This window comes from Lutjanus erythropterus, chromosome 5, assembly GCF_056507025.1.
Source record: "Lutjanus erythropterus isolate fLutEry1 chromosome 5, fLutEry1.hap2, whole genome shotgun sequence".
Lineage (NCBI taxonomy): Eukaryota > Metazoa > Chordata > Actinopteri > Lutjaniformes > Lutjanidae > Lutjanus > Lutjanus erythropterus.
In genome coordinates, this window is record NC_139321.1 from 21,180,512 (window position 1) to 21,205,000 (window position 24,489).

General features: G+C 38.8%; 1 protein-coding gene across 1 annotated transcript in view; it reads left to right on the top strand.

Annotated features, from left to right (window-relative positions):
• dock2 (dedicator of cytokinesis 2) overlaps window positions 1-24,489 on the top strand; it is a 135,446-nt gene that overhangs the window by 96,353 nt on the left and 14,604 nt on the right. Inside the window, exons 27-37 of the mRNA XM_084719135.1 lie at window positions 8,883-8,981; window positions 9,092-9,186; window positions 11,615-11,693; window positions 11,820-11,920; window positions 12,243-12,301; window positions 13,781-13,929; window positions 14,320-14,405; window positions 15,437-15,593; window positions 18,454-18,494; window positions 22,837-22,927; window positions 24,387-24,489. The exon at window positions 24,387-24,489 is cut by the window's right edge and continues 8 nt beyond it. Coding sequence (XP_084575261.1) covers window positions 8,883-8,981; window positions 9,092-9,186; window positions 11,615-11,693; window positions 11,820-11,920; window positions 12,243-12,301; window positions 13,781-13,929; window positions 14,320-14,405; window positions 15,437-15,593; window positions 18,454-18,494; window positions 22,837-22,927; window positions 24,387-24,489 — 1,060 coding nt within the window. The remainder of the gene's footprint in view (window positions 1-8,882; window positions 8,982-9,091; window positions 9,187-11,614; window positions 11,694-11,819; window positions 11,921-12,242; window positions 12,302-13,780; window positions 13,930-14,319; window positions 14,406-15,436; window positions 15,594-18,453; window positions 18,495-22,836; window positions 22,928-24,386) is intronic.

Genomic DNA, 24,489 nt, shown 5'->3' on the forward strand with positions numbered 1-24,489 from the left:
ATGCTGAGTTTTAAATTGAAACTCATTTATTCATGTGTCTGGCTCTGTTTTGCTGGGTGAATGACTTCCTGTCTGTCTGTCTATCTGCTTGTCCTCAAAATAGTCCTGGATATTGGCAATTTAATATGAGAAGATGTAAAAATCATCCATGTGTACTGGGTGGATACCTGCTCCAGAGTTACACACTATTGAGGGATGGTTGTGACTAAAATACCAGAAACATTTCTTTGTGTTCATTTGACAGATTAAACCCTAACACTTTAAGTATTTAAATTAGGACTGTCAAAGTTAATGCTTTAATTCTCTGTCTTAATTTAAAATGAATTATATGTTAATTATATTTAATTGCATCAATTGTGTTTCACTGTTTATCCCACTGGGCATCCCTTGGGGATAATGAACTTTAAACTGAGAATTCAAACTTCATGACACAAAGTGAGAAGTAAGAGATGACATAATCTTTGTCTCAAATGAAAAGTTAAATTTATAAGTAATTAAATGCAATCTTGCTCTGTTCACTGCACTTCAGGCATTTGCTGCTACAGCCTTGCTTTGATCAGTAATTTATGGTGACAAAAGTCAGAAGACAGATATTACTGTGTTTATGACTCTTCTCTGTTTGTGATATTGTTTCAGTATGTTGTTAATGGCTCAGCAGATTTGTCAGATTACCAGCCTTTTACAGAATGTCATGGTATGTTGCGGATAATCATTTCAATGGTTTTATGTCTACTTTCACATCTGTGCCATGACAGTTGTGTGGAGGTTTTGTAGCTGGAACTTGTGTGCTACAATCACTGAGAAGGTTCCTGGCATACCTATGAACAAATGCAGGGTCAGAGAACAGACGTACAGAAGTAAACAAGCCTAATGGTGTGTTTCAATGCAAAAACATTGTGATGGATATTAGAAACTGGCACAGGGAATGTAACATGGTCACACAGGAGATTTATTTGAAAACAAACTTTTAGTAAAACTTTAAAAAATGAACAATGGAGTGTGGAAATAAGCAATGCAAGCAATGCATGGATGTGTAATATATGCTGATGGTGCAAAAGAAGGTGATGCAAGTTGGATCCATAGAAGTAGAAGAAGTGCGAGACAAGATGAGCACATGGGGCAACTTATACAGAGATGAAGTAGATCAGCAGATGACCCTCCACGTCACCAAGGTTGGCCAGTACAGCCTCCATTGGGAGGGATGTCATATGTATGAAAGGGTTCTACTTTTTAACTGCTTTTGCCAAGAAATATGTCCAGGAGATCCTGTGGAGCTGATTGAAAATATGGTTAACGGAATGTGCTCAGGAAAAATCTCTTAAAACTCTTTCTTAAAGAAATTTAGTCCGGTTTTACTATACAGCTAGATGTCTTTTTTACCTGCAAATCTCCAAAATCTCACAAAAGGCAAAAACCACAAGCCTCCATGACATGGAATTGGTTTCACTTGAATAAATCTCCATTAAATCCTACATTTGCATCTTGAGCGGCATGTTGACAATGACCACTGAAGACCAGTGTCTGCCTGGCATGGCACTGATCTCTCACTAGCTGGGCTTGGTACTTGCCGCATGTGTTTCCTGGCTGAAATTGTACTTTTTTCCACTACATGAAATACATCCGATTACAATGCAAGGAGTTAGAAATAGCGAGGTTTTTTGTAATATAATCATAAGGTGGCAGGTAATGCCAGCTGAGTATAATTGCGACACAGAAGTTGCTACACAGAAGTTTCATATTTAGACTGTGGAGGTCGAACAAAAGCATAAATGTTGCTGTCTCAAAGAATTTCAACCTAGTAATTTGAGAAGGAAAACTTCTCACAGTTACATGGGCTAATGTGAGAGAGGCCAACTGTGCTGACTGTGATTAACCCAAGTATTTCTGCTTTTATTGTTTAAACCTATGGTAATGACCCTGTGAAAAATTCTTTAGCCCCACCCTCAAGACAAATTGAGACCGCTTTCCAGTACCCACACTGCCATAATATTTGGTATGCCAGATAAAGATTTACTGTGTCCCAATACATGGATGTCAAATTCAGTATGCCAACATACTGGCACAGACTGTGTATGGAAGAAAAGAACACTCAGACTCTCTTAAATTCAGCAACATATTGCAGAATTATTTAAATCCTTTCAACTGCATCCTTTTCACGAACGTTTTCACAGTTTCAACTGGATTTTATACATAGGCTGTACATGTAAATATGTGTGGAAGGACTAACAAATATGGGGTGCATAACTGCCCGTTGAATGTCTTGTGAAACACTGCCCCACTGCATCTGCTCGCATTTTGCGGTATGCAAGCCAGCATGCTTTTCTGGCTATTCTGGCCACCAATCCTCTGCACAGAACAAGATAAGTCACACTGACAGAGCCGCTGAGAGACCACAAACAGATGACAACTCTTTGACAGATGGCAGAAAGTTTTGCGCTACAGGCTGTGATGAATGTATGAGCAAGAGGGTCAAAGTTCAAGGCACAGTGTTATGAGGAAGTATGTCCCAGTTGTATGCATACTACATGTAGGGCTGCAACTAACAATTATTTTCATTATTAGTTAATCTTATCTTATTAATAAATATTGACTTTTTGGTCTAACCAACCCTCATCAGGTACGTTGGCAGCATCAAAACATTTCCATATATTTACAAATATAAAGACTGCTTCAATTTTCCAATCACTCAATCAGAGGACTGCTAAGACTGATGGCCACATGTAGCTCCCTCTGCTTCTGTGGTATTGAACAAGTTTCGATGCCACCTGGGGGTGGAGATCATGATCTGTTATTGAAAAAAGGAGAGGCTTTCTGGAGATTCACACCACAGACCCTGGCTCTAAAGGAGCTGAACGACTGCTTAATGTAATGTTATAAATGATTGTCTGATGTGAAGGGCAGTCATATGGAAAGCTTGATTTATTAGATATATGCAGACCCCAGATGGCGCATTCTGGAGTTGGGCATCAACTACATATCATTAATTAGTTTTCCCTTTTCTGCAAAGCTTTGATTAAAAGTATATAATTAGCTTTTTTTCCACCAAATGTTTCATTGTTTTTTGAAGAATATGCATTTGAACAGTCATTGTATTTTATCTTTAGCCTCTAGAATACCCTTTTACTATTTAAATTACATGGATGCTCACTGACGTATTGACATTTATTTATTAACATTCAGGTCTTGTGAGCATTTAATGGCTTTTGGGATTAGGTAGTGTAGGATGATCTTTATGATTATGCTGACAGTGATCATATATGATGATACTTGCTTTTTTCCCATTATTTAACTTGCAGGTTATGTAAGTTTACATAAATATTTAAGATTTATGCCAACAAACCTGATGAAGGTCGGTTAGACCAAAACATCCATATTTAATAAGTATGTCAGCAGAAAGCAAGCGAGTTTCTTTCTTGTCTTTGCTTATCAGTTAATCTATCAGTTATTGTCATGATTAATCAAAAAAAAGAATGATATGATTAATCAGTTATCAAAATAGATGCCAGCTATTTTTTTTTCAATGGACTAATTGATTAATCAACTAAATGCTGCAGCCTTAAAGTTGTTGGAACAACAAAATCCTCATTATGCTGTTTCTTTAGTTCCATCCTTGGTACTGTGTAGCATAATGAGCATTGCAATTTATAGGGATTCCTAGCAAGACTCATTTCTGATTTATGTCATGTCATGCAGATGCATCCCAGGTAACTGTCATTATGATGCAGCTCTGAAATGACAGCTATTAATACATTATTAACAAGAGTGACCAGAGAGTGGAGGAGGAGGAGGAGGAGGAAGAGGAGGAGGAGAGAAATCCCAGACCTCACCAGCATCTGTGTCCTGTTTTGTCAGTAATCTCTTCACTGTTGCGTAAGGCCTTCGCCTCAACAAGCCCTGAGCTCCTTCTCTCTCTTTCTGTCTGTCACACACGCTGTATGTTATTAATATACACAGGCCTCATATGACTCCCATATGTCTTTGCATGTCAGGGAACGTGTTGATGAAACACATTCATGTGAGAGGAGAGGCGATGGTCCAACATTTGGCCCTTTGAGCATTTGTGTTTGTGGGTGTTAAGAGAGATTGAGAGCGTAAGTCTTCAGAAGACCAATTACACTGAAGTAGGGCAATACGACACGTGACCTACACTTCAACACACAAATACACACACAAGCACAGTGAACAGAACCAGAAAGTACTGAACTGTAGAGTAGTGAGTCGGTTTGTGCGTGTGTGTTCTTAATCCTATTACTGATCAACCATCACACACTAAGGAGGCAAAGAGGGAAGACAGAGCAAGAGAACAGGAAGTAGAACGATTTAGAGCTAGAGTTAATTTACTGCAGTATAATTGCTAGAGCTGCAACAATTAGTCAATAAATCGATTAGTTGATCGAAAGAAAATTAGTTGCCAATGATTTTATAATTCATTAACTGTGATTATTCAAGTAAAAATGTCAAACATTTGCTGGTTCTGCCTTCCTACATTTTATGATTTGTTGCTTTTCTTTGTCATTTATGATCAGTGTGAGGAAAAATGCATTACTGTAATTTTGCTACTTTTGGCGATAACTAGACATGTAACTAATTACTTTTTCTCAAATTAACGCATTTACTGTTACTGAAATTTACTTGTTACATTTGTCTTATCTGAAAGAACAACTGCAGAGGGCAAACGCTGCAGGATCTACGATCTAACGTCATCTGACCTCCCAGTGATGTGATACAGTTCAGGCAATGTCAGCTTGTTTTTCATAATTTAATGTAACCCGTTCATCCTATAATTATTGATTAACTACTGCACCAATGCTTGGTTAATATATCCAGCATCCTGTAGGTCTTCGACCCAACCCCTCTGTCTAAAGCATATGCAATAAAAAATGTAATCATAAAAAACTGGATCAATAATGAAAATAATCCAGTTGCAGCCCTAATAATTCCATAATTTAAAAGCTTGCTATCACATCAGAAAAACTGTCAATACCAGTATTTTTTCAACAGTTGATTTTAGAGACCAAGACAAAAAAGATATTTAAAAACAATGTAATACCTTGTTCTCCATTTCAGTAAGTGGTGCTTGCAGTGCTTAGTCATTGCTTCAGTGTCACACTGAATTGATCTCTCAGCACTTTCAAGAGTGGAACGTGTGATGGGAACATGAGGGGGAAGAGAGAAGAGAAGAAGGAAGGAAGGGAAGAGAGATTAAAGAAGAGAGTGTGCTGAGAGGGTCTCTGGTGTCATCGCACTGCAAAAGGAAAGTTATATGGAGGATGCGGATGTTTAAGCACTTAAACACACACATACACATCCAATAACATGCATCATCGCCGGTTAGATGTATTGTAAATATGTACTAAGCCCAACTGAACACACTTCCTTTATCTATGCGTGTGCCTTTGTTTTTGCTGTAGAACTTCACTGTTTGCTCAAAAAATATTTTTTCTTATTAATATGCAGTCAAGCACAAACACGCACACGCTGCTCATTTTGATCAGATGAAAGCTGTCAACACATTAGTTTCCATTCATCTTTCATCTTCAATTAGCCATCCATCTTCCTTCATCTCTGTCTCATGTTTGCTTTCCTGCCACCACCTCTGGAGGATAATTTTACCCAAACCCTGGCAGACGTACCTGTACATCTGCCTCGTTTCTGAAAAAAGGTTTGTGAGCTTCATTCCAGCAATTAAGCACAGCGGAGGGAAGGATCGGAAAATGTTAATGTAGAAGAGGTAGAACAAAACAAACTGACAGTGACTTTCATACATTTATAAGCCGAGACATCCTGCTCCACATAGGATATTAACACTTTGCTCTTTATGAATCAGCCCCGACCCCTCGCAGACTCAGACCCTGCTGGCTCTCATTGGCCTGAGGGTCGGGCCTACTTGTTTTTCGGCATCTCAAGAGCAAAAATAATGATGGCAAGTGGAAAATAATTGAAAGACAAAAATAACAGAAGTAACAGGGCCACTTTATATATTGCAGGTTATTTGTCATTTTCAATTTTCTTGTGTTTATTTTGTCCAGTTTCCAGATAAATTCAATTTAAGCTCTACCATGTTTCATTTTAGGTTCTCAATAGGTGATTTTTTATTGACTGGAGAAAAAATAGAAAAGGTAGAGAGAGACAAATGATTAAGAAAGCAACAGCAAACAGGTGGAGTACATGCAGAGGAAGGAAGTGAAATAGCCTGGCAGTAGATGACTTTGGCTTAACTAACCAATGAATATTTTATCACTCTAAGGCAGCATTTCCCAAACTTAGGGTCAGGACCCAAAATAGGTCACAGATCTGTGTTTATTTGGTAACCAATTGCAGAGAAATATGCATATTGCATTCCCTCAAATAGTGACAGACAGTTCTGAATGAGAAGCAGAAAAACAGCTCTCAATGATGTCAATCCTTTAATGAAAATACAGCTGGAGTCAAGAAATGTAAGAGCCACTGCACTAATGGTAAAACTCTAAACCAGCACAAAAATAAGGGTAGGTTATGAACATAAACCACCATGTTCTCCCCAGAATATGGTGCTATGCTATGCTATTTGTTATGCTAACAAAAATCAACATTTGCATTTTAGACCATAAGACTAACTAGCTTAACAGACTACTCAGTCTAGGCATGATGGGAAATGTGGGCAGTATTGTCTTATGAAGTCTTGTTTTGATCTGCTCCCATTTGCTCTTTTAAAGGTACTACCTTTATGTGATTAATGAAGACTCAACACTTCCTGTATCCATTTCAAATTAAATAAAATCCCTGTGATGTTTCAGTGCCAGTTCATTATGAAGTGGCGAGAACTCAACATTACACTCAGCAAATTTTATAAGTTTATCAGTTCAAAAATGTATGTAGATGTTATGGCAATTCATGATATATTTCTACAAGTTTGGGTCCCGCATTTGTCTTTTGAGTCTTGTGCTTAAAGAGTTTGGGAACCACTGCTCTGAGAGATATCATATGTATGTAATCTATGCAAGCTATTTTCACATTCATGCTGTTGGATATTTCTGTTCTCTGCTGGTCAGTGCAGTTCAGTTTTTGCACCTTTCTTTTGTTTTCTTCTGCGTTGTTGGCCTCTGCCCCTCTCAGTGTCTTCCTTCCTCTCAGCCTGGAAAGGTTTGCACTAAATTTACCATGAATTTTGCACTTTAATCCAGCCTAAGGAGGTTTTCTCAGCATAAGTGGTTTTCACACACACTTAACAGACTACTCGGTCTAGTAGTCGAACTTTTCGAACTTTTTTTTTTTTTTTTGCATATCTGCATCTTTCATGTGTGTCTCACTTTTCGCAGTTATAGCAATTCCTGCTTCTTCTCCCTCCTCTTCTGTCTCTTGACACTCCTTCTCTTTCATCTTCCATCTCTAATTCTCCCTATAACTAGTCTGTCTGACTCTGATCACAAGTAGACATCTCTAAATACATCGGTTCACGCCCGGCCATCACAATGTGTCTCCAGATGCTTCTTGTATGACCACTTGTGATCAGATCTCACTTTCCTGCTCTATATTCAAATATAAATTATAGTTACATGATTTCCGTTTTGTTATTATTTACTGTAACCCAGCACGCTGGGACAAATGGACGTGCAAAGAAAGAAATAATTCTCTCCTAACTTAACAACTCACATAATTGGGTGATTTTTTTTCAGGAGTCTTTCTCCACAGGTGACAAAGAAGCGGCCTATATTGGACACTGCCTTCTGCATTTGTAAAATTTGATGTTTCACAAAGTTTCACCTCATTCAGCAACTCTCAAACTTGCATGAATTTTTGAGACTCTGGTGCTATTGCAGTTATTGTGTTTACAAACATCTACTTCTTGTCTTGGCAAGTAAAAGAGCCCAAACACATAATTTGCATTATGTTAAACCAAATGATGTGCTGACAGGACATCAGTTGAGTAGGCGGTCCTTCTCTGTGGCCAGGGACACATTGTGTAGACACTACTGAAAGAATGTGGTCACCACCTTCAAATGAGCGACCGTCTCTCAGTGTGTCTTGGGTGCATTCACACCTGTTCCTAGAGCTGTCCTCTTGAGTGATCGCAGCACTCAAACCACATGTTAATACCCGGTGAAAATAGGCCCTGCAGTATTTTAATTTAGCAGCAAAATAAAATGAGAGTAGTTGTTCAGAGCTGTTACCTGCATCTTTTTGTGAAATCTGAAGCTTGATACGTTGTCTTATGTCAATATTTTATAATATATGATTTTTTGACGATTTTTTTTATGTAAAATGTCTGCCCCTGACACTGAAACTGACCACATCTCACATTTCGCATTCTATAAACATGATGCCAGTGTTTGTCAAACATCCTACTCTCTTTGGTGTTGCTCTCTCCCACATAGTTTGAGTTTCATCTTTCTCCCCATTTATTTGTGTGAAAAATATTTTTTTTGAAATCCTACCTACTGGCAGAGGGCCACAATTTAATCTATAGAATCCAATTTAGAGACCGCAGAGGCTGCCAGTCTTCTTGGCAATGGTTATGTTTGTTTATAATAATTATGCTAATTTGTGAACAACATTGAGGTAGCGACTTGTTTTGTTCTTTAAAAAATATCATCACCACAATTTTCCTCACTCAGAGAGCTGCCCTTTTGTTCCAGGGCACGTCAGCAGCATGCGACGATGTCAGTGCAGTTTGGACATTGGCATACATTTTTAGCTGAAATGAGCAAATGATGGAAGAGGTTCTCTTTGAGACTCTTTGAAAAAGCCTCTGACATGGTACAGCAACAAATTACCTTAAGAGATTTAAATGTCTTTGGCTTTAGATGTATAGCACTCAGTTTAAGAGCAGCTGCACAGTGCCCAAAGAGTAATGGTGCGTCTCTTTCTCTCTCCCTTTCTCTCTCACACACTTAACTTTGTAGTCCAGAGTTGTAGCCTGCATGACAGCTATCCTCAGTCAGATGGATGATCGTCACTATGCTACATACATAGAAACCTTCAGTGGAACCACAGATCTAGTGGTAAGTACACACACATACACACACACACACACACACCTGCAAATGCCTCTCTATTGAATGAAGATGTAATATACACACACATTCCCCTTTTCTTGTCCATTTCACTGCAGGACTTCCTGATGGAGTCCTTCCTGCTTTTCAAGGACCTGATTGGGAAACATGTGTATCCCTCTGACTGGATGGCCATGATCATGGTGCAGAACAGGTACCATGCCACAAGCATACACATGCACGTACACAGTCCAAGGTCGGCATCTCTAACTCAGTGGTTCTAAACCTTTTCAAGTCATGACCCCCCAGAATAATCATGTTGTGCTCATGACCCCTTATAAAAAATCCATATCGCAGAAAGTCAGGGTGATGTTTCCAGAGCTTGGTGGGAGTGCGTGGCTCTGTTGGAAACACGGGCGCCTTGTGTTTCTCATTTGATAGTGCTGATATCAAATAGGTCCACTCTACCAGTGAACCCAGTGAAAAATAAAATCAACCCATAGCAACACAACAGTAGTACCCCAATTCCTTGGGAAAAATGCAGGCATGGCAACCCTGTTTCTAGCACAATTAGCTTCTTGGTTAAGCATAATACTTTGGCACGAAAGCACCAAAATGAAGAGTTTCATCTCTGTGTGTCCAATCAGAAGTCATTTACTTGTTTAAAATATCACCCTCATTTCCCATCATGCCTAGTGCTGGACTGAGTAGTTTAGTGCCATTTGTGCACCTGTTCAGCACATGGTGGTTTACGCTGGTAATTGTAATTTTTGTGCTGGTTTATAGTTTTAACTTTTAGTGGCTGTTAAATTTCTTGAGGCCAGCTCTGTTTTGCTTTTTTTTTTAATTGAAAAATTAAAATTAAATTGTCTTAGAGGGGCTGACATTACTGAGAGCTGCTTCTTGGTTCTAATTCCCACAATGTTTTATTTTATTCTCCACAACCATGTGGCGACCCTTGAAAATTGACCCCCAGCTTGAGAACCACTGCTCAAACTAAATAGGCTACCACCGCCCCAGCATGGCCTGCTATTGAAGCATCGATGCTTGGTTTATGGGTATTTTAAAGGATTGTTGATATCCACAGTCACAAACCCACACAGGGATAAGTTGGAGATAGTAAAGCTGGGATCAGAGCTGCGATGATGAAAAAGGCTGATGTGACAAATGTGTTTGTGTGTGTGTGAGCTGACGGAGTGAAAGCCGTGGGTGTGTTTTTTTGTGATGTACGCTGGAGGACAGCTGTGTTAGAGGTAGAGAAAAGGCAAACAGGTAAAAGTGAGAGTGAGGCAGAGTCAAAGACAGGTTGGTAAGGAGTTTGCAGATGAGGGTTAGGGGAGATGTGCCGGTAGGGAGAGAAAGAAAGAAAATGAAAGAAGGAGGCAGTGAGGGAGAGGGAATGGCAGTCAACTCTGAATAACGATGATAGATGGATAGCGTTGAGGCAGATTTGCTACATACCTTTAGAAACACACAAAGTCACAACTCACTGATACACCTGCACACTGTGTGAAGTTGCTATCATGATCTATCATTGTGACAGAAGTTTTGAATTTGAAGCAATATTACAGCCTTGACTGAAATAGCAGTGTAAGAGCTATGAGCCAGAGCAGCTGAAACTCTTTGATAAATCAACAAATAAGCTGCATTTTCGATCATTGGCAGATTCTCTTTTTATTCTCAGACATTGCTTTTTTCATTTTGTGTTTGTTATTATTTAATCTTTCATCAACAAACTATTGCACAAGGGGGTTATTTTTGTGGCATTGATTTCCGTTTCACTTGATACTACTTTCTTGGTGTTTTGTTTGTGTGTGTAATAACAAAAAAACTTTTTTGTATAACATCTTGTGTACAAGAAATGCAGCCTGGAGTGGTTCACAAGGAAGAAATTACATGCATGTGTTTCATATAAAAAAAACATAGCATGAGCATAAAAACTAGGAAAGAATGCCAATTAATGTAAAATAAGATGGGATATAAAACCCACTTGACAATAATAGAAAAAAATAAGACAAAAAACAAGAGGAGTGCACTCAGTCAAGTGTAGATGCCCATTAGGGAACCCGAAAAGAAATTTTGGAAGTAACCTCTCAACATTTTGATCGATGACTGTTATTATTAATGTATGAATTCTTGAGTTATGGCCAAAAACATGTTTGAAATTTGAAAAAAGTCCCTCCAAGCATTGCTAAGATATGATGTTCACGATAGTGGGATGGACACAAGGTTACAGTGACCTTTGACCTTTAACCACTAAAATCTAATGAGTTCATTATTGAGTACAAGTGAACATTTGTACCACGTTTGAAGAAATTCCTTTAAGGCGTTCTTGATGGGGTGACTGGTCCAGTAGAATTTGAGATTAGCTGCAGACAAGCTTCAGGTCTCTCTCTCATACACACACACACACACACACACACACACACACACACACACACACACACACTGTAAGCAGCCGTATGATCCCCTCCAGGTTTACACCTAATAAGAATGAAAATAGAATACATAGAATGGAAGGTGGAAAATAAAATCCACTGAATAATAATAATAAAATGAAGTTGAAAACGGAGTACACAGAATGTATAACATTGTGTGTAAAAATACATTTTAAAAGGCTAATGTCTGTTTTCATCTGTTAGAGTGTTCCTGAGAGCCATCAACACCTATGCAGACACTATGAACCAGAAGTTCCTCAATAACGATGACTTTGAAGTACAGGTAAAGCTATTTGTGTCTACTTACAGGTCTCGTCTGGTGTATGCTGCCTGTTCTATTTTTAACATAGATCTATATTGCATCTCTCTCTACATTCCTCCTCTTCTTCACTTTTCCTCCTCTGTCTAGTTATGGAATAACTACTTCCACTTGGCGGTGGCGTTTATTACCCAAGAGTCTCTGCAGCTTCAGCATTTCTCTCCGACGAAGAGGAACAAGATTCTGGCCAAGTGAGAGAAGGGCCATATAATTTCCTTATTTCGCACACCTACTCTCTGCTGCTCTAATGAAACACTCAGTGATTTGTGATCTATTTTGGAGTCTGCATTTACTGTTTACACTCCGACTGCCTATTAAAACAGTGTGGTGCCTGTAGATAGACGTTCAATTTAGTTCATGTTGGGGCAAATTAGAGCAGCGTTATCTTCTTCACTGGGCTGCTGAGTTTCAGAAGGTGAAAATAACTCTATTGATCCAGCCATTGTTTCTTAACAAAAGGGTTGATTTATCTTTCTGTCTCCGTCTCTTTTTGTCTCTCTCTCTGTATTTCAGATATGGAGACATGAGAAGACTCATTGGCTTCGCTATACGTGACATGTGGTACAAACTAGGTGAGAAAATGTAGTTTATGTGAGTGTGGTTGCCCTGTCGCTTTTGGTTATGCAAATGTTTGATTACCCTGATATCAAGAAATACCTTTGTGTGTGGGTTTCTCTTCACTTTCACTTCACTCCACAACACAACCAAGTGTCAGTGGAGTTTGTTTTCAACCCCGAATGGTAGTAAGGGTTCACACTGTCAGCACCGTTTCACATAGACAGACATTAACATAACATCAAGGTATCAAGGTCATTTCTTGTCATTTTACAATACAGGGTTGCACAATGAAATGAGAGCTGTAGTTCCTTCATACTACACACATATACAGTACACAGACAATTAATAAGAGTTGGAGTAGAACAAAATAAAACATAACAATATACATAGGTATTTAAATATACACATATATATATAAATACATATGCACTCAGGAAATAATTCTGTAGTGCATTTTTTTAAATTTACCTCAGGTTGAATAGAAACAGCAGCAACAAGATGGTGACGATAATATGGTCGACACCATCACATGAGAAGTAGTGGGACCATTGTACAGGACTGTTGTGTTCTGATGCATAGTTCGAGTGCAACAGCTCGATCCAGACTGTTGTGGAGCAGGTCTCTGTAAGATGTGAGCACAACAGATCTCTCTCTGATCTCCCATAATTTGGCCGGCCTAAGCCCCTTAGCTTCCATATGTTTTATTTTCCTGCCTGGACATTAGCCAGGAACCGCCTTAAACCTACCACCAGGAACTTTCATGTTCTGTTAATTTTGGAGTCTCCTGTGGAAAAAAGTACAAAAAAAGAAGTAGAAAAAAAAGTAGCAGTTTCTCCCACTGTAATAACCACAAAATTGAAACATCAGAAATAACATAATCTAAAGAAAAATCTCTCCCTGCCTCTTTTTAACTTGCGTCAGTACTACTCACTTTGCCAGGAAAAATGTAAACACAGGCTCATTTTATCTGATTTCAAGTTGATGGTCTTGTTTGCGTTGTTTGGCTGTTTCATAACCAGTTAAAAACTCCTTGTAGTAGCTTTAAGTCCAAGCAAGGTTTGCATGGGCTTCATCTCTGCTCTCCGCCTCACCTCCTGAGTTGGTCTGCGACGGTGCATCCAGCTGATATGACTGCATGGTCAAAAGATGTCATGTCAAACCCCACGATTCTTTTTCTAATGCCTATGAGTATTTTTGTCATAGGTGATGTGAGTTTCAGCATTAAATTCTGTTTTGTTTCCATAGTAAATTAAATAATCTCTCTATAAAGAAAATTTCACATTGTTGTATATTCTGAAGCAGAGTTCAGAGTTATTATCTAGATGTTGAATATTCTAGAATAGAATATTCTAGAATAGAATAACATGTAAGAGAAGACAAGAGAATTTTTATTGTCTACCAGGGTGAAAATTTGCTCAGCAGGGGGTGAGCATGGGGAGATGGGTCAGATATGCTTTTAACTATCCTTTTGATGTTGTGTGTGCGTCTTCTAGGCAGTCACAAGATCTGTTTCATCCCCGGCATGGTTGGTCCCATCCTGGAGATGACTTTGATCCCAGAGGAGGAGCTGAGAAGGGCCACCATTCCCATCTTCTTTGACATGATCACTTGTGAAAATGCACACTCTGGAAACTTCCTCAAGGTAAATATGCACACATACATGCAGAAACGTGTGAACATCAGTCATACAGAAATTTTCTCACATTTCTATATGACACAAATAATATACACATGTTGAATACACACAGTGAACATTGCTGTATGTATAACAGAAATATGTGAAGATTTTAATATGTATGTGTGCAGACAAAGATTTACATTTGCATACACAAAATCCACACTTTCACAGAAACCCTGGCGCACACACATTGTGCTCCTCCACCAGTTTCCTGTGACAGTGCACACAAAAGTAAAAGAGACACCTTAATTACGCTTGCATAATTGATTTCTTCTTCTATTCCTCCTCTCATTTGCTTTCTCGTCTCCCTTTGTACTCTCTCTTTGCTTTCTCTCCGTCTCTTTTCTTCTGCAGTTTGAGAATGAAATCATTCTGAAGCTGGACCACGAGGTGGAGGGTGGAGGAGGAGACGAGCGATACATGCACCTTCTGGAGACTATGTGGGCCTGAGTATTAGAATATATCACAATTACTGCAACTATTACATGAGTGCCGTTGTAACTTACTTAGGTGCCACTGCTGAATTGAAAAAAAAAAGTGTCATCATACCTAAAAGTTGCTTTGTCACATTTTGCATGTCAAACAATTTTAGAAAACACACAGTTCATGATTTCCTTTACTTTTACAAAGAGCAAGGAAGAGTATAAGAATAGATATGTGGCTTAAGGCCGTCTGCAGAGAGGATGAAAATGTTAAACTGTGGTTGGGCCAGTCAGTGCATTTCTGACTGTGGCAAACATTTCATCACAAATAATCTGGAGATCTGAAGTGCAAGTTTTACTGTGAAAAAATATGGCCCTACCACGAAACACCTATTATCAAAATAAAATTTGGTTTAACAGTCTGTCCACTCAAGATTGCCAGGAGCAGCTTGTATTTTAACATTAATAATTTACATAAATTGAGCTAACTACCAAACTTCTAATAATGAACCTTGTAAACAGCATAAAGTAATGTAGAAAGTGGGGCTAAAACCGACCTACTTTCTACTTCGCTTGGCTCATAGTGAAAGGTTGCAGAAACACAAAAAGCTTATTGACAAAGGAAATACAGACAGCGGTTCTGCTTTTCCACAGCAATGTAATTTCTTTGCAGTCTTTGCAAATCAGCAGTATACAGTGTCTTAACGACACTGATGGAGACAGACTGAAAGGATGCTCATCAGCTCTCATTTCTTTGATTTTTTTCCATATAACACTGATAATTTGATCAGCACAGTATAATTACAATAAAGTGATAGCACTGCAGGAATACGATATATCATATTCACAAAATTAAAATATCTTGACCATGGCATGGCTTGGCTGTTGTCTCAAAAAATTACTTCTCATAGTAGATTGCAAAGCCTCAAAAAGTTAACTGTTGACACATGTTACTGGTCTCTCAGCAGCACATTCACAAAACTGTACATAGGTACTGAATATCAAGGTAAAACCCGCTGCTGATTAACTTGTGAATGTTTGCCTGCCAGCCTGCTGGACTGTGCTGCAGAGAACTCCACGCTGAGGCCACAAGTGCAGCACTTTGTCGCTTTGGTGAAGGGCCTCCTCATCCGTCTCCTTGACTACCGCACCGTAATGAGCGATGACAGCCGCAACAACCGCATGAGCTGCACGGTCAATCTTCTGGTATGTCCCTCCTTCTTTGAAGCTTAGCTGACCTAGCCTTGTACTTTCAATTCCTGTGGACTTGATCAGCTTTATAAATTACTCCGCCATGACAAAGGTGTTAAAGTGGGCTTTCTGAAAGGGGAGTTGCTGTGCGCCTTTCCTCCATAAGAATTTCATATTTTTTTTGTTTTCCTCATGTTTCATTGATGCTCTGTGACGCTTTCAAAATCTCCCATATGTTGTGAATCTGGCATGCGTCACCATGGATTAGCATTTATTGACACTAACCTTGTGATTCATCTACTGTACTTTGTAGCTGTAGTATTGAACCTCACAGCAAAAAGATGCTGATCTCAGTCGTGCACACACCAGCACACACCAACACACATACGCACATCAATAAACTCATTATTAATTGAAAGACTAATGTAAGTTGAGGGTAGTAAGTGAGTTTGTTCCTTACAGCCCTCAGTCAATAATCTCAACCACAGTAAAAGAGCCACACTGATTGAGGAGTTCATTATGAAACACAGATTTTATGTCTTGTCTTTCATGCCAAGGTCTTTGTATTCCCTTTTTTGTCCTACATTTAATTTGTGTGATGATTGATCTAAAAGAAAAGATTCATCTCTGTGTCTGGTCTCTGGCTGTTTGCAGAGTGTTGCATCAGCTCCTGTCTGTTCCATATCCTTTCTCTTATGTGATCTCCTAATCAGATTCTCCCCCACGGTATTTCAGGTTTAGTAACGGATCCCATCCACCCGCCATACGATCTCGCCACATCAGATTAATTCATATAATTCCTCCCCTGAACTCTGTTTGCCTTCTCTGTCTGCCTTCTTTTATATAGATAGATTTTATTTGAATTCTTTCCTAGAATTTTCATGTTTGAAGACGTTTCTGAGACGTTTAGGAGGATCAGTCAATAATAAATGGATGCAAGTCTGTTTATATCTTAAAATGTGTTATTTTCCCCCTGAGGAGGGGAGGCTGCTGGCACATGGCAGAGGTGTTTAGCTTGTAGTCCGTGGCAGCTGCCCATTAGCTATTCTCTTTCATTTGTTTGGCCAGCTAAAAAAATCCCTTCTGCCGGCAAGCAGGCACTAGTGCACTCTCCTATCCATGCCCCCCAGGCTAACTTCACTTAGGAAGTACACACACACACACACACAATCACATAGGTATATGCGATGCTTCTCCGTGCAGATGCACTTTCAAAGAAAAACAAACACATTTGTGTACATTCAGGATCATGCACACACACAGTTCAGGCTAAAGTAACCTCTGCTAATATTGAGCTAAAGGCTTTCCAGAGACATGTTCAGCTGTTCACTTCTGCCATATTTAATATATATACAAGTACAAGGTTTTTAAATTTTTTAAAAGCGGAACTTCACCCCCAGGTCTCCACCCACTGCATAATTTTGAAAAATGCTAAGAAGTAGGCAAGGGGTTGAGGAGAGGATGAGGTGGTGGTGCACAGGACAGCCACTGTAGGAGGTCTGACCTCGTGGCTACATGTGTGATGTGTGGGAGGTAACAACACTCAGCTGCTGTCAGACTCTGTGTCTGCAGAAACAGGAAGTTACTCGAAGCACATTTGTGGCCTTTTTTAAAAAGGTTTCTGTGTTGTGCCTGTGTTGTAGCTAACTGAACTTACACTGGCATAAATGCTGACTATTAGGGTGCAGCCGTACAAATAGTTGTATCATATATATGTATAAGCTCCTGTAAATGATGATATGATGTATAAAATTCCAAGTGGTCAACTCTTTCAGCGTATGCCTTGCAAGTTTCAAGATGATTTCAAGCAGTGGGTGGCATTTTGAGCAATTTTAAACCCATGAAATATAGGGCTGAACAATTTCTGAAAAAATATTTATTTGTGATTATTTTGACTGCAAATTGGAGGTAATGATAGGTTTTACATTATTATTCTTATTTTCATTTGAAAAACATATTAAATGACTGCGGTGTGTCTTCCTTTTTCTGGAATCTGTACCAAAGAAGAAGATGTCTGTAGAATCTCACTTGTAGGACAGGACATCTCTGCCTCAAGACATTCATTCATTTAAAAGTTTTTTGACACACATTTTGCACCTTCTGCAATTTGAAAATTGCACAAACTGTGCAACCCTAACCCCCAATATATTTTAGTTTAAAGCTCAAAAATATGTTAAAGTGTTCAGTACGCCTTTAAACAGCTGCCTATTGGTGAGTTGTTAGTTTGGAAAGATGCATAGAAGCTGATACTGTAGTTCTACTGTCTTGTTTTTTTGAAAAGACGAATCAAAGGTGACTACTGTGAGCAAGAACATCTGACCTTCATGTAGACGAGCCAGCCTCCAGCAGGAAATTGGCTTACTTAAGTTAAAATGCACTGATGCAAACAATGATGAATCTGACCTTTTCAAAAAATAAAGCAAATAGATATAAATATGCATACAGTATGCTTCGGCTTCACAGTGAATCTCTCAGTAATTGAGCTCGTCTTTTTTTTTTTTAGATTATATTTGTGATTGTGTGTGTATGTGTGCATTGTGTCTGCTGGCTCACGCTGGTGGTGGGAGGTGGGGTTGCATCAGTTCGTTCCACTCCTCTGTTCTCTGTAGATGTCATTAAACTTCATTAAACTGGGAGTTTGAGCTGCTTGACTAACAAATGAGCATGCACACACTCCTACACATTAGTACACACAAGCAATCAGTGTACAGTATAATACGCATAACCCACACATACAGCCATTGAGACAAACACTGGGCCACAGAAATACAAAATTAGAAAGTTACAGTCAGTGCAATCTCTCACACATAAACAGTATGTACACACACTCATATGTAGACTGACACTAATCTGACCTCTCCTTTTGATTTTGCAGAACTTTTACAAGGACATCAATCGTGAGGGGATGTATATCAGGTATTTACGTGCCTTTAAGTGGTGCATGTATGTGTCATATGTGCATGCATTTGTGCGTTTGAATGTGTGTACATGTCTGTCTCTGTGTGAGTGTGTGTGTGGCTTCATAATCTGACAAGGGATTATATGAGTCCCACTGAATTAATGTCAAAATCCACGGGATCAGCTCTTGGTCTGACTGGAGGGAGAGCAGAGAGAAAGAGAGGCATGATGGGCATGAGGGAGGGAGGGAGAGGTGGAGAGATGCAGGAAGACAGGATGATGGCAGGAGAGAGAAAGAGAGAGAAAACGAGGGGAAATACAGATCCTGTCAGGTCCCGCGGTGCATTTCTGGCAATGGCTTATGGACATAATTAGTTATCTGTATGTGTGAATGTGAGCTTGACTCTGTGGTTGATCAGCTGCATCCGTCTATCCTGTGGAGAATATGGTAATATTTGGTTGGCTCGCTGGTTAATGGCAGCAAACAAACATAGTTCAATGCAAATACACATCTCAACTCTACGTATGTGTTTTATAATAAAACAGAATGTTATCACACACAAAGATCTAGGTATATGACAACAGGCCAAGCATGGATGATAAAATCCACAACTCATTATGTTACGGCCCACTGTGGGGATTATGGAACATTAAAATCGCAGCTGAATTGCTGGGAAGATAATATGACTACTGAATATCTTGGATGTTGCCTGTATTTGTAGAAGCCAGACACCTTAAAATAAACCAAATACTGATTGAGAAAACATCATTTTCGTGGCACATTCATTCAGATTTACCTTTGCGCTGCCATCCACAACAGCATCCAACAAAATTAACTCTGCAGTACGTTATGAGACTCCATTTGCAATTTTTAAAGTTGCCCCTTCAGTAGAAAACAGAGTAAATTGTAAATATGCAACCTCACTCTGTTTTTTTTTTTTTTTTTGCATCATTGGCTCAATTTAATAGTCTGTTCTTTAGTTTTTTATTTGCAAACACTGCAGTAAAAAACGGTGGTTTTGTCCTCAATTGCATACTACTATACATACTGTATTAATTATATGCTGAATGGACTTGTAAACTTTATAGCATAATATTTTTTGCAGTTGGTACACAATAACTCAACAGTCTTTGATCAAGTCAATCAAACTTGTTTATTGTTTTGTGAGGTGTTTGCACTGTAGCATAATAAATAAAAGTGTGCTTTTTTAGTATGTATACTTACTTTTTTGAATGTACTTATGGTAATTTTGTCACTCAGACTCTTGTTAGTGGAATTAGGTGATAGCGTATGCCACACTTAAAGAGGGTAAATGGCTGTAGTTTCAACCTTTTTCACAGTGGCATTGTTGACATGAAATAGTATGTTAACTAAAGGTGTTACAATGATGCTCATTCAGGTTCTGTTCAGTTCAGGTCGAACAGAATCAGGGTGCTGCTGTTGTGCATAGCAGCTCAATGAAATGGCTGTGTGGAATAGAATTAGTTCTGCCACTGACAGACAGATTATTAATCTATACATTATGGAAAGGATCTCTACAGAGAAAGACCTTTTTATTAAAAAGTAACATTGTTTTTGTTTAACCAGAAAAGGCCAATTTATTGCTCTCTCGCCAAGTCATTTTATCAAACTCAATAAAAACAAAGTAAAACTTACCAAAACTTTCTCGGGTTGTCTTTCCAACAATCACCAACTTTGGTTTGGACTAAATAAACACTTAAAGTTGCTGTATACGACATTTAGTTCCTCTAGATGTTGATAGACCACCAGTAATTCAGACCAAAACAAATACAAGTTTTTTAAAAAGGTCTTTCACAGTGAGACTGTGAAACTAGGCAGTGCTGATCCAATATGGATCAAGATTATGTTACTAATTCCCTATTACTCACTAAAAATGTTTTCAGAAACATATTTTAGTGCACTGTTTAGCTGTAATATGAGATATATTGTGACTTGGCGAGAGGGACTCGTGTGCATAAACATGCACACATACATGCACGAATATGCACACACATGAACATAAGCTCACAAAAGCTGTCAAGGATGAATAGAGGAGCTTAGATAACAGTAGATATACTGGGAATGTGGCTTCATTCTCTGCTCAGAATGCCATATCTCCACTGTTGTATTTGCGCCTTTAATGCACTATGTTAGATGTGAAAATATCAGGAGAGGAACAATAGGGATGTCTGACATCAGAGAAGCAACGGGGAAAAACATATGACGAGCCAGAATATTTTCACATCTAACATGGTGGTCTAAGTTTTTATTTCAACCAATTCATACAATGAATGAAGTGTGTTTTACATTGATAAAATGACTGTTTCTGGTTACACAAAAAGGATCTTACTCTTTAACAAAAAGGTCTTTCTCTGTAGGGGTTCCTACCATAATGTTGTCAGACCCTTAAAATAACAATTTTAGTCTGTCAGTGGCAAAACAAGCTCTTTCAGTGGATGCACTTTGACAAGTGCAATTACCCATAAGGATTACATTGCAGCCCGTTTCACAGCTGACGGCTGCAGTGGTCTCAGTCAATACCGGACCAATTTCAAAAATTGTTGTCCCCATTAGTCACTTAGACTCAAATAAATCAGAAAATAGGGTCCTGGTTGAAAAATAACAAAGTTGTCTGTAAGCACACCCATTAACCAGTGGTTCCATTCTTAACCTTAACCTTAATTTTTCTTTATTTATCAGAGAGTAACACACCAGCTTGCTTTATTTTGGCTTTTGAAAACCATTTCAGGGCTGAAAAGACTGGTTCATGTAGAGAAATGGAGAAAGGAAGTGAAGGAAGGGTGGAGTCAGAAAAGGTGAGAAAGAGAACAGGAAGAGTCATAGAAGGATGGAGAGTGAAGAGACAGAGACTAAGGGTTAGTCAAACAAACAAATAGATGAATGTTAAAATTTATTCAGGAAAGCAAGAGAACGACTGAATGTTTGTGTTTGATGATTCACTCTGTCACCAGCAACTGGACTGGTCAACAGACCGACAGAACAGACAGACTCTCAGCCATAAAATGATGGAATAAGTTAATTAAAAGTGAGAGGACAGACTGAGAGGAGAGGTAACACTTTCTGTGAACATCACATTTAGTGCATTATGGGGGTATTCCCATTGTAGTATAATGCATTCATAATGCTTTATGACTGCACTCAACGTAATGTTTTCTGATGCACCATATCACCAGTAATAAAATATGACAGATGTGACTTATAATGAAAATTTATTCCCCTTTACTTACCTCTAACAATAAAACGTTATGATGAGACATGCATTATTTTAGGTGCATAAATATGTATTTCATTTCACTTTAAGGTCCAATGTGAAAGATTTACAAGGATCTATCGGCAGAAATGGAATATAATTTCTCTATATTTTATTACAGTATAATCACTTGGAAATAAGAATTGGTCTTTTTATGTTTCTACACTCTACAGAAGCTATATGTCCTACACACTGGTCCTTTAACACATGCAATGATAATTTATGATACTGCATGGACTATTATAGCATACTGAGTCTTTTCTACAGCTGATTGTTGAGGTGAGTATAGGTAATCATAATATAAGCTCCATCTGTCTGCCTCTAGTTTAACTAGTTCATGAAACACTTGAACTTATAATTCATTATAAGCTAGATTCGACTTAGTGCGTCAGAAAGCATTATGTGTATTTATGAGTGCAGTCACGACTCCATAACGCACTATTTTAATGGTCTTCACAGAAAATAACATGACATGAGAAAAAGATGAAGGCAAACCCCTCAACATTTAGCCAGACAGAGTGAACAACTGCATCCGTACTGCACAAACATACAGGGAATAGTTTATTTAGTAGAATCTAGATGCCACTGCTTTCCTGCTTTGTCATCAGTGCCTTAGCAAGAGAGTCCAGCCTCTGGCCATGTGGCAAAATGTTTTCTCCAGCAACAGGGAGATAGAAAAGGATTACAGCTAGAAAAAGAGTCTGTAAAATGGTAAGTTGGTTCACTAGCAGCTCAGTGTTCCCAGTTTCAACTATTTCAGGCTTCTAAAACATTATTGGGCTACAAAACATCTGTGAGACCTTTACAAAGACAAACGTTGAATTGAATAGTGCTGTTGTGTGTGCTCTTGAATGACCTTTCTACATTGTGGGCATACTTCAGTGTATGTGTGTGTGTGTGTGTGTGCATGTGCATGCATGCGTGACAGAGACAAATTGAATGAGACAGTGACACACTTGTGATTGATTCATTTGCAGGGCTTCAAGTTGCACAACAGTGTCATCTAGTGGAGTGATGTCAAAGTTGCATATTAAGTATCACTTAACCCCTGTGACTGTGTGTGTGTTTGTACACGTGTGTGTGCTCAGGTACCTTTACAAGTTGAGGGACCTTCATCTGGAGGGTGAAAACTACACAGAGGCAGCATACACGCTGCTGCTGCACTCTCGCCTGCTCAAGGTAGGACACGCACACACACACACACACACACACACACACACACACACACACACTTAAAAGAGATATTTTGTCATTTAATTCTGGCGGCGGTGTCTTGCTCTGCCTAATTACTTGTCTGTCTGCCATGAGTGAGACTGTTTTTTATGAGCTGATAAATGGTTGCTATGTCTCTGGCCTCCAAATGATGAAGCTCCGAGGTGAGTTTATGGCATGGCATCGGCCACTGTGGCTTCATCACTATGGTGATTGATGCAGTAAGTGTGTGTGTGTGCAGGCTTGTGTGCCCATGCATGTGTCTGAGTGTGTTTGACCTCTTTTGTCTTTTCATCTCTTTTATGAGACACTTAGAGGCTCAGAGAGAGGGACAGAGGACTACAGGGGCACCTCTCTCCTCCTCTGTCTGTCTGTCTGGTATCATCACATCAAAGCAGTTGAACTTTATAATGTTTTTTATAATCTCTATTCATTGTCGGTGTCACTCCTGTCATGTCTGTTTCATATTACTGCAAAGAGTGGGCTGTAACACACAGCATGCTCTAATCCTCCTCTTCTTCCCCACTCTCCTTAGCAGATAGAACAGTTCTAATAATGCAAGCCAGTTTCGGAGATCACTGCATGCTTTTTGTTTGGCTTCTAAATGAATTTCTGTGCAATTTATGTAATGGAAGATTAACTATTGTCTCATTTATATAACAAATGAGCATCATGCCGCATGTTTTTGTGCACACTCTGCCTAGGACTAATATTGATTTATTACAGCAAAGAAACTAAGTTTTAAGTTCTTCTCTGTTCTTGTTCCAACATAATGATAAATGGGACACTGTAAAAGAGTTGGTCTGACTGCAACCTTTTTTTTATTTTGCTTCAGCAATAAATAAAAAAACTGTTGGGTATACTTAACTACATGTAGGTCAATTACAAGGTTACTTTTTTGTCATTTAATTTAGGTTTAGGTAGATAATTACACAACTACATGGCATTTTTTGTTGTATAATATGGCACAATGCCACTGCCCATTGACTCATGGTGTTCATTTAATAACAATTACCTATGTGATTAAAATCATCTATGCTTTGCAACAAAGATGTCTGTAATCAAATACTATGAATTTCCCAACAAACAGCATTTTCATAATTCAAACACATCCTCAGATTACCCTGATCCTTAAATACACCTACACTTTACTTAGTGTCAGTTTATTTGTACCTCCATTTAATATTATGAGATTCCAGACTCAGATTGTGATATTTTCCTGTTGTTTTTTCTTTTAAGTAATTTTAATTTGCCAAGCTAATTTTTTTTGAGAATAGATGAGGTGTAGTTTACCTACTTTCCATTGTGAATTAGCCAGTAATTTGGCATACTACAGTTTTATAGTATTTTTCCCAACACTGAAAAAAATTATATACTGTATCTCACCCCTTTTGTCTCTGTGTCTTCCACCATGTCTCCATTCCAGTGGTTGGATGAGATGTGCAGCCCCCAGTTTGAGTCCCACGGCTCCCACACCCAACGGCAGCTCAAAGAGACCCTCTACGACACCATCATTGACTACTTTGACA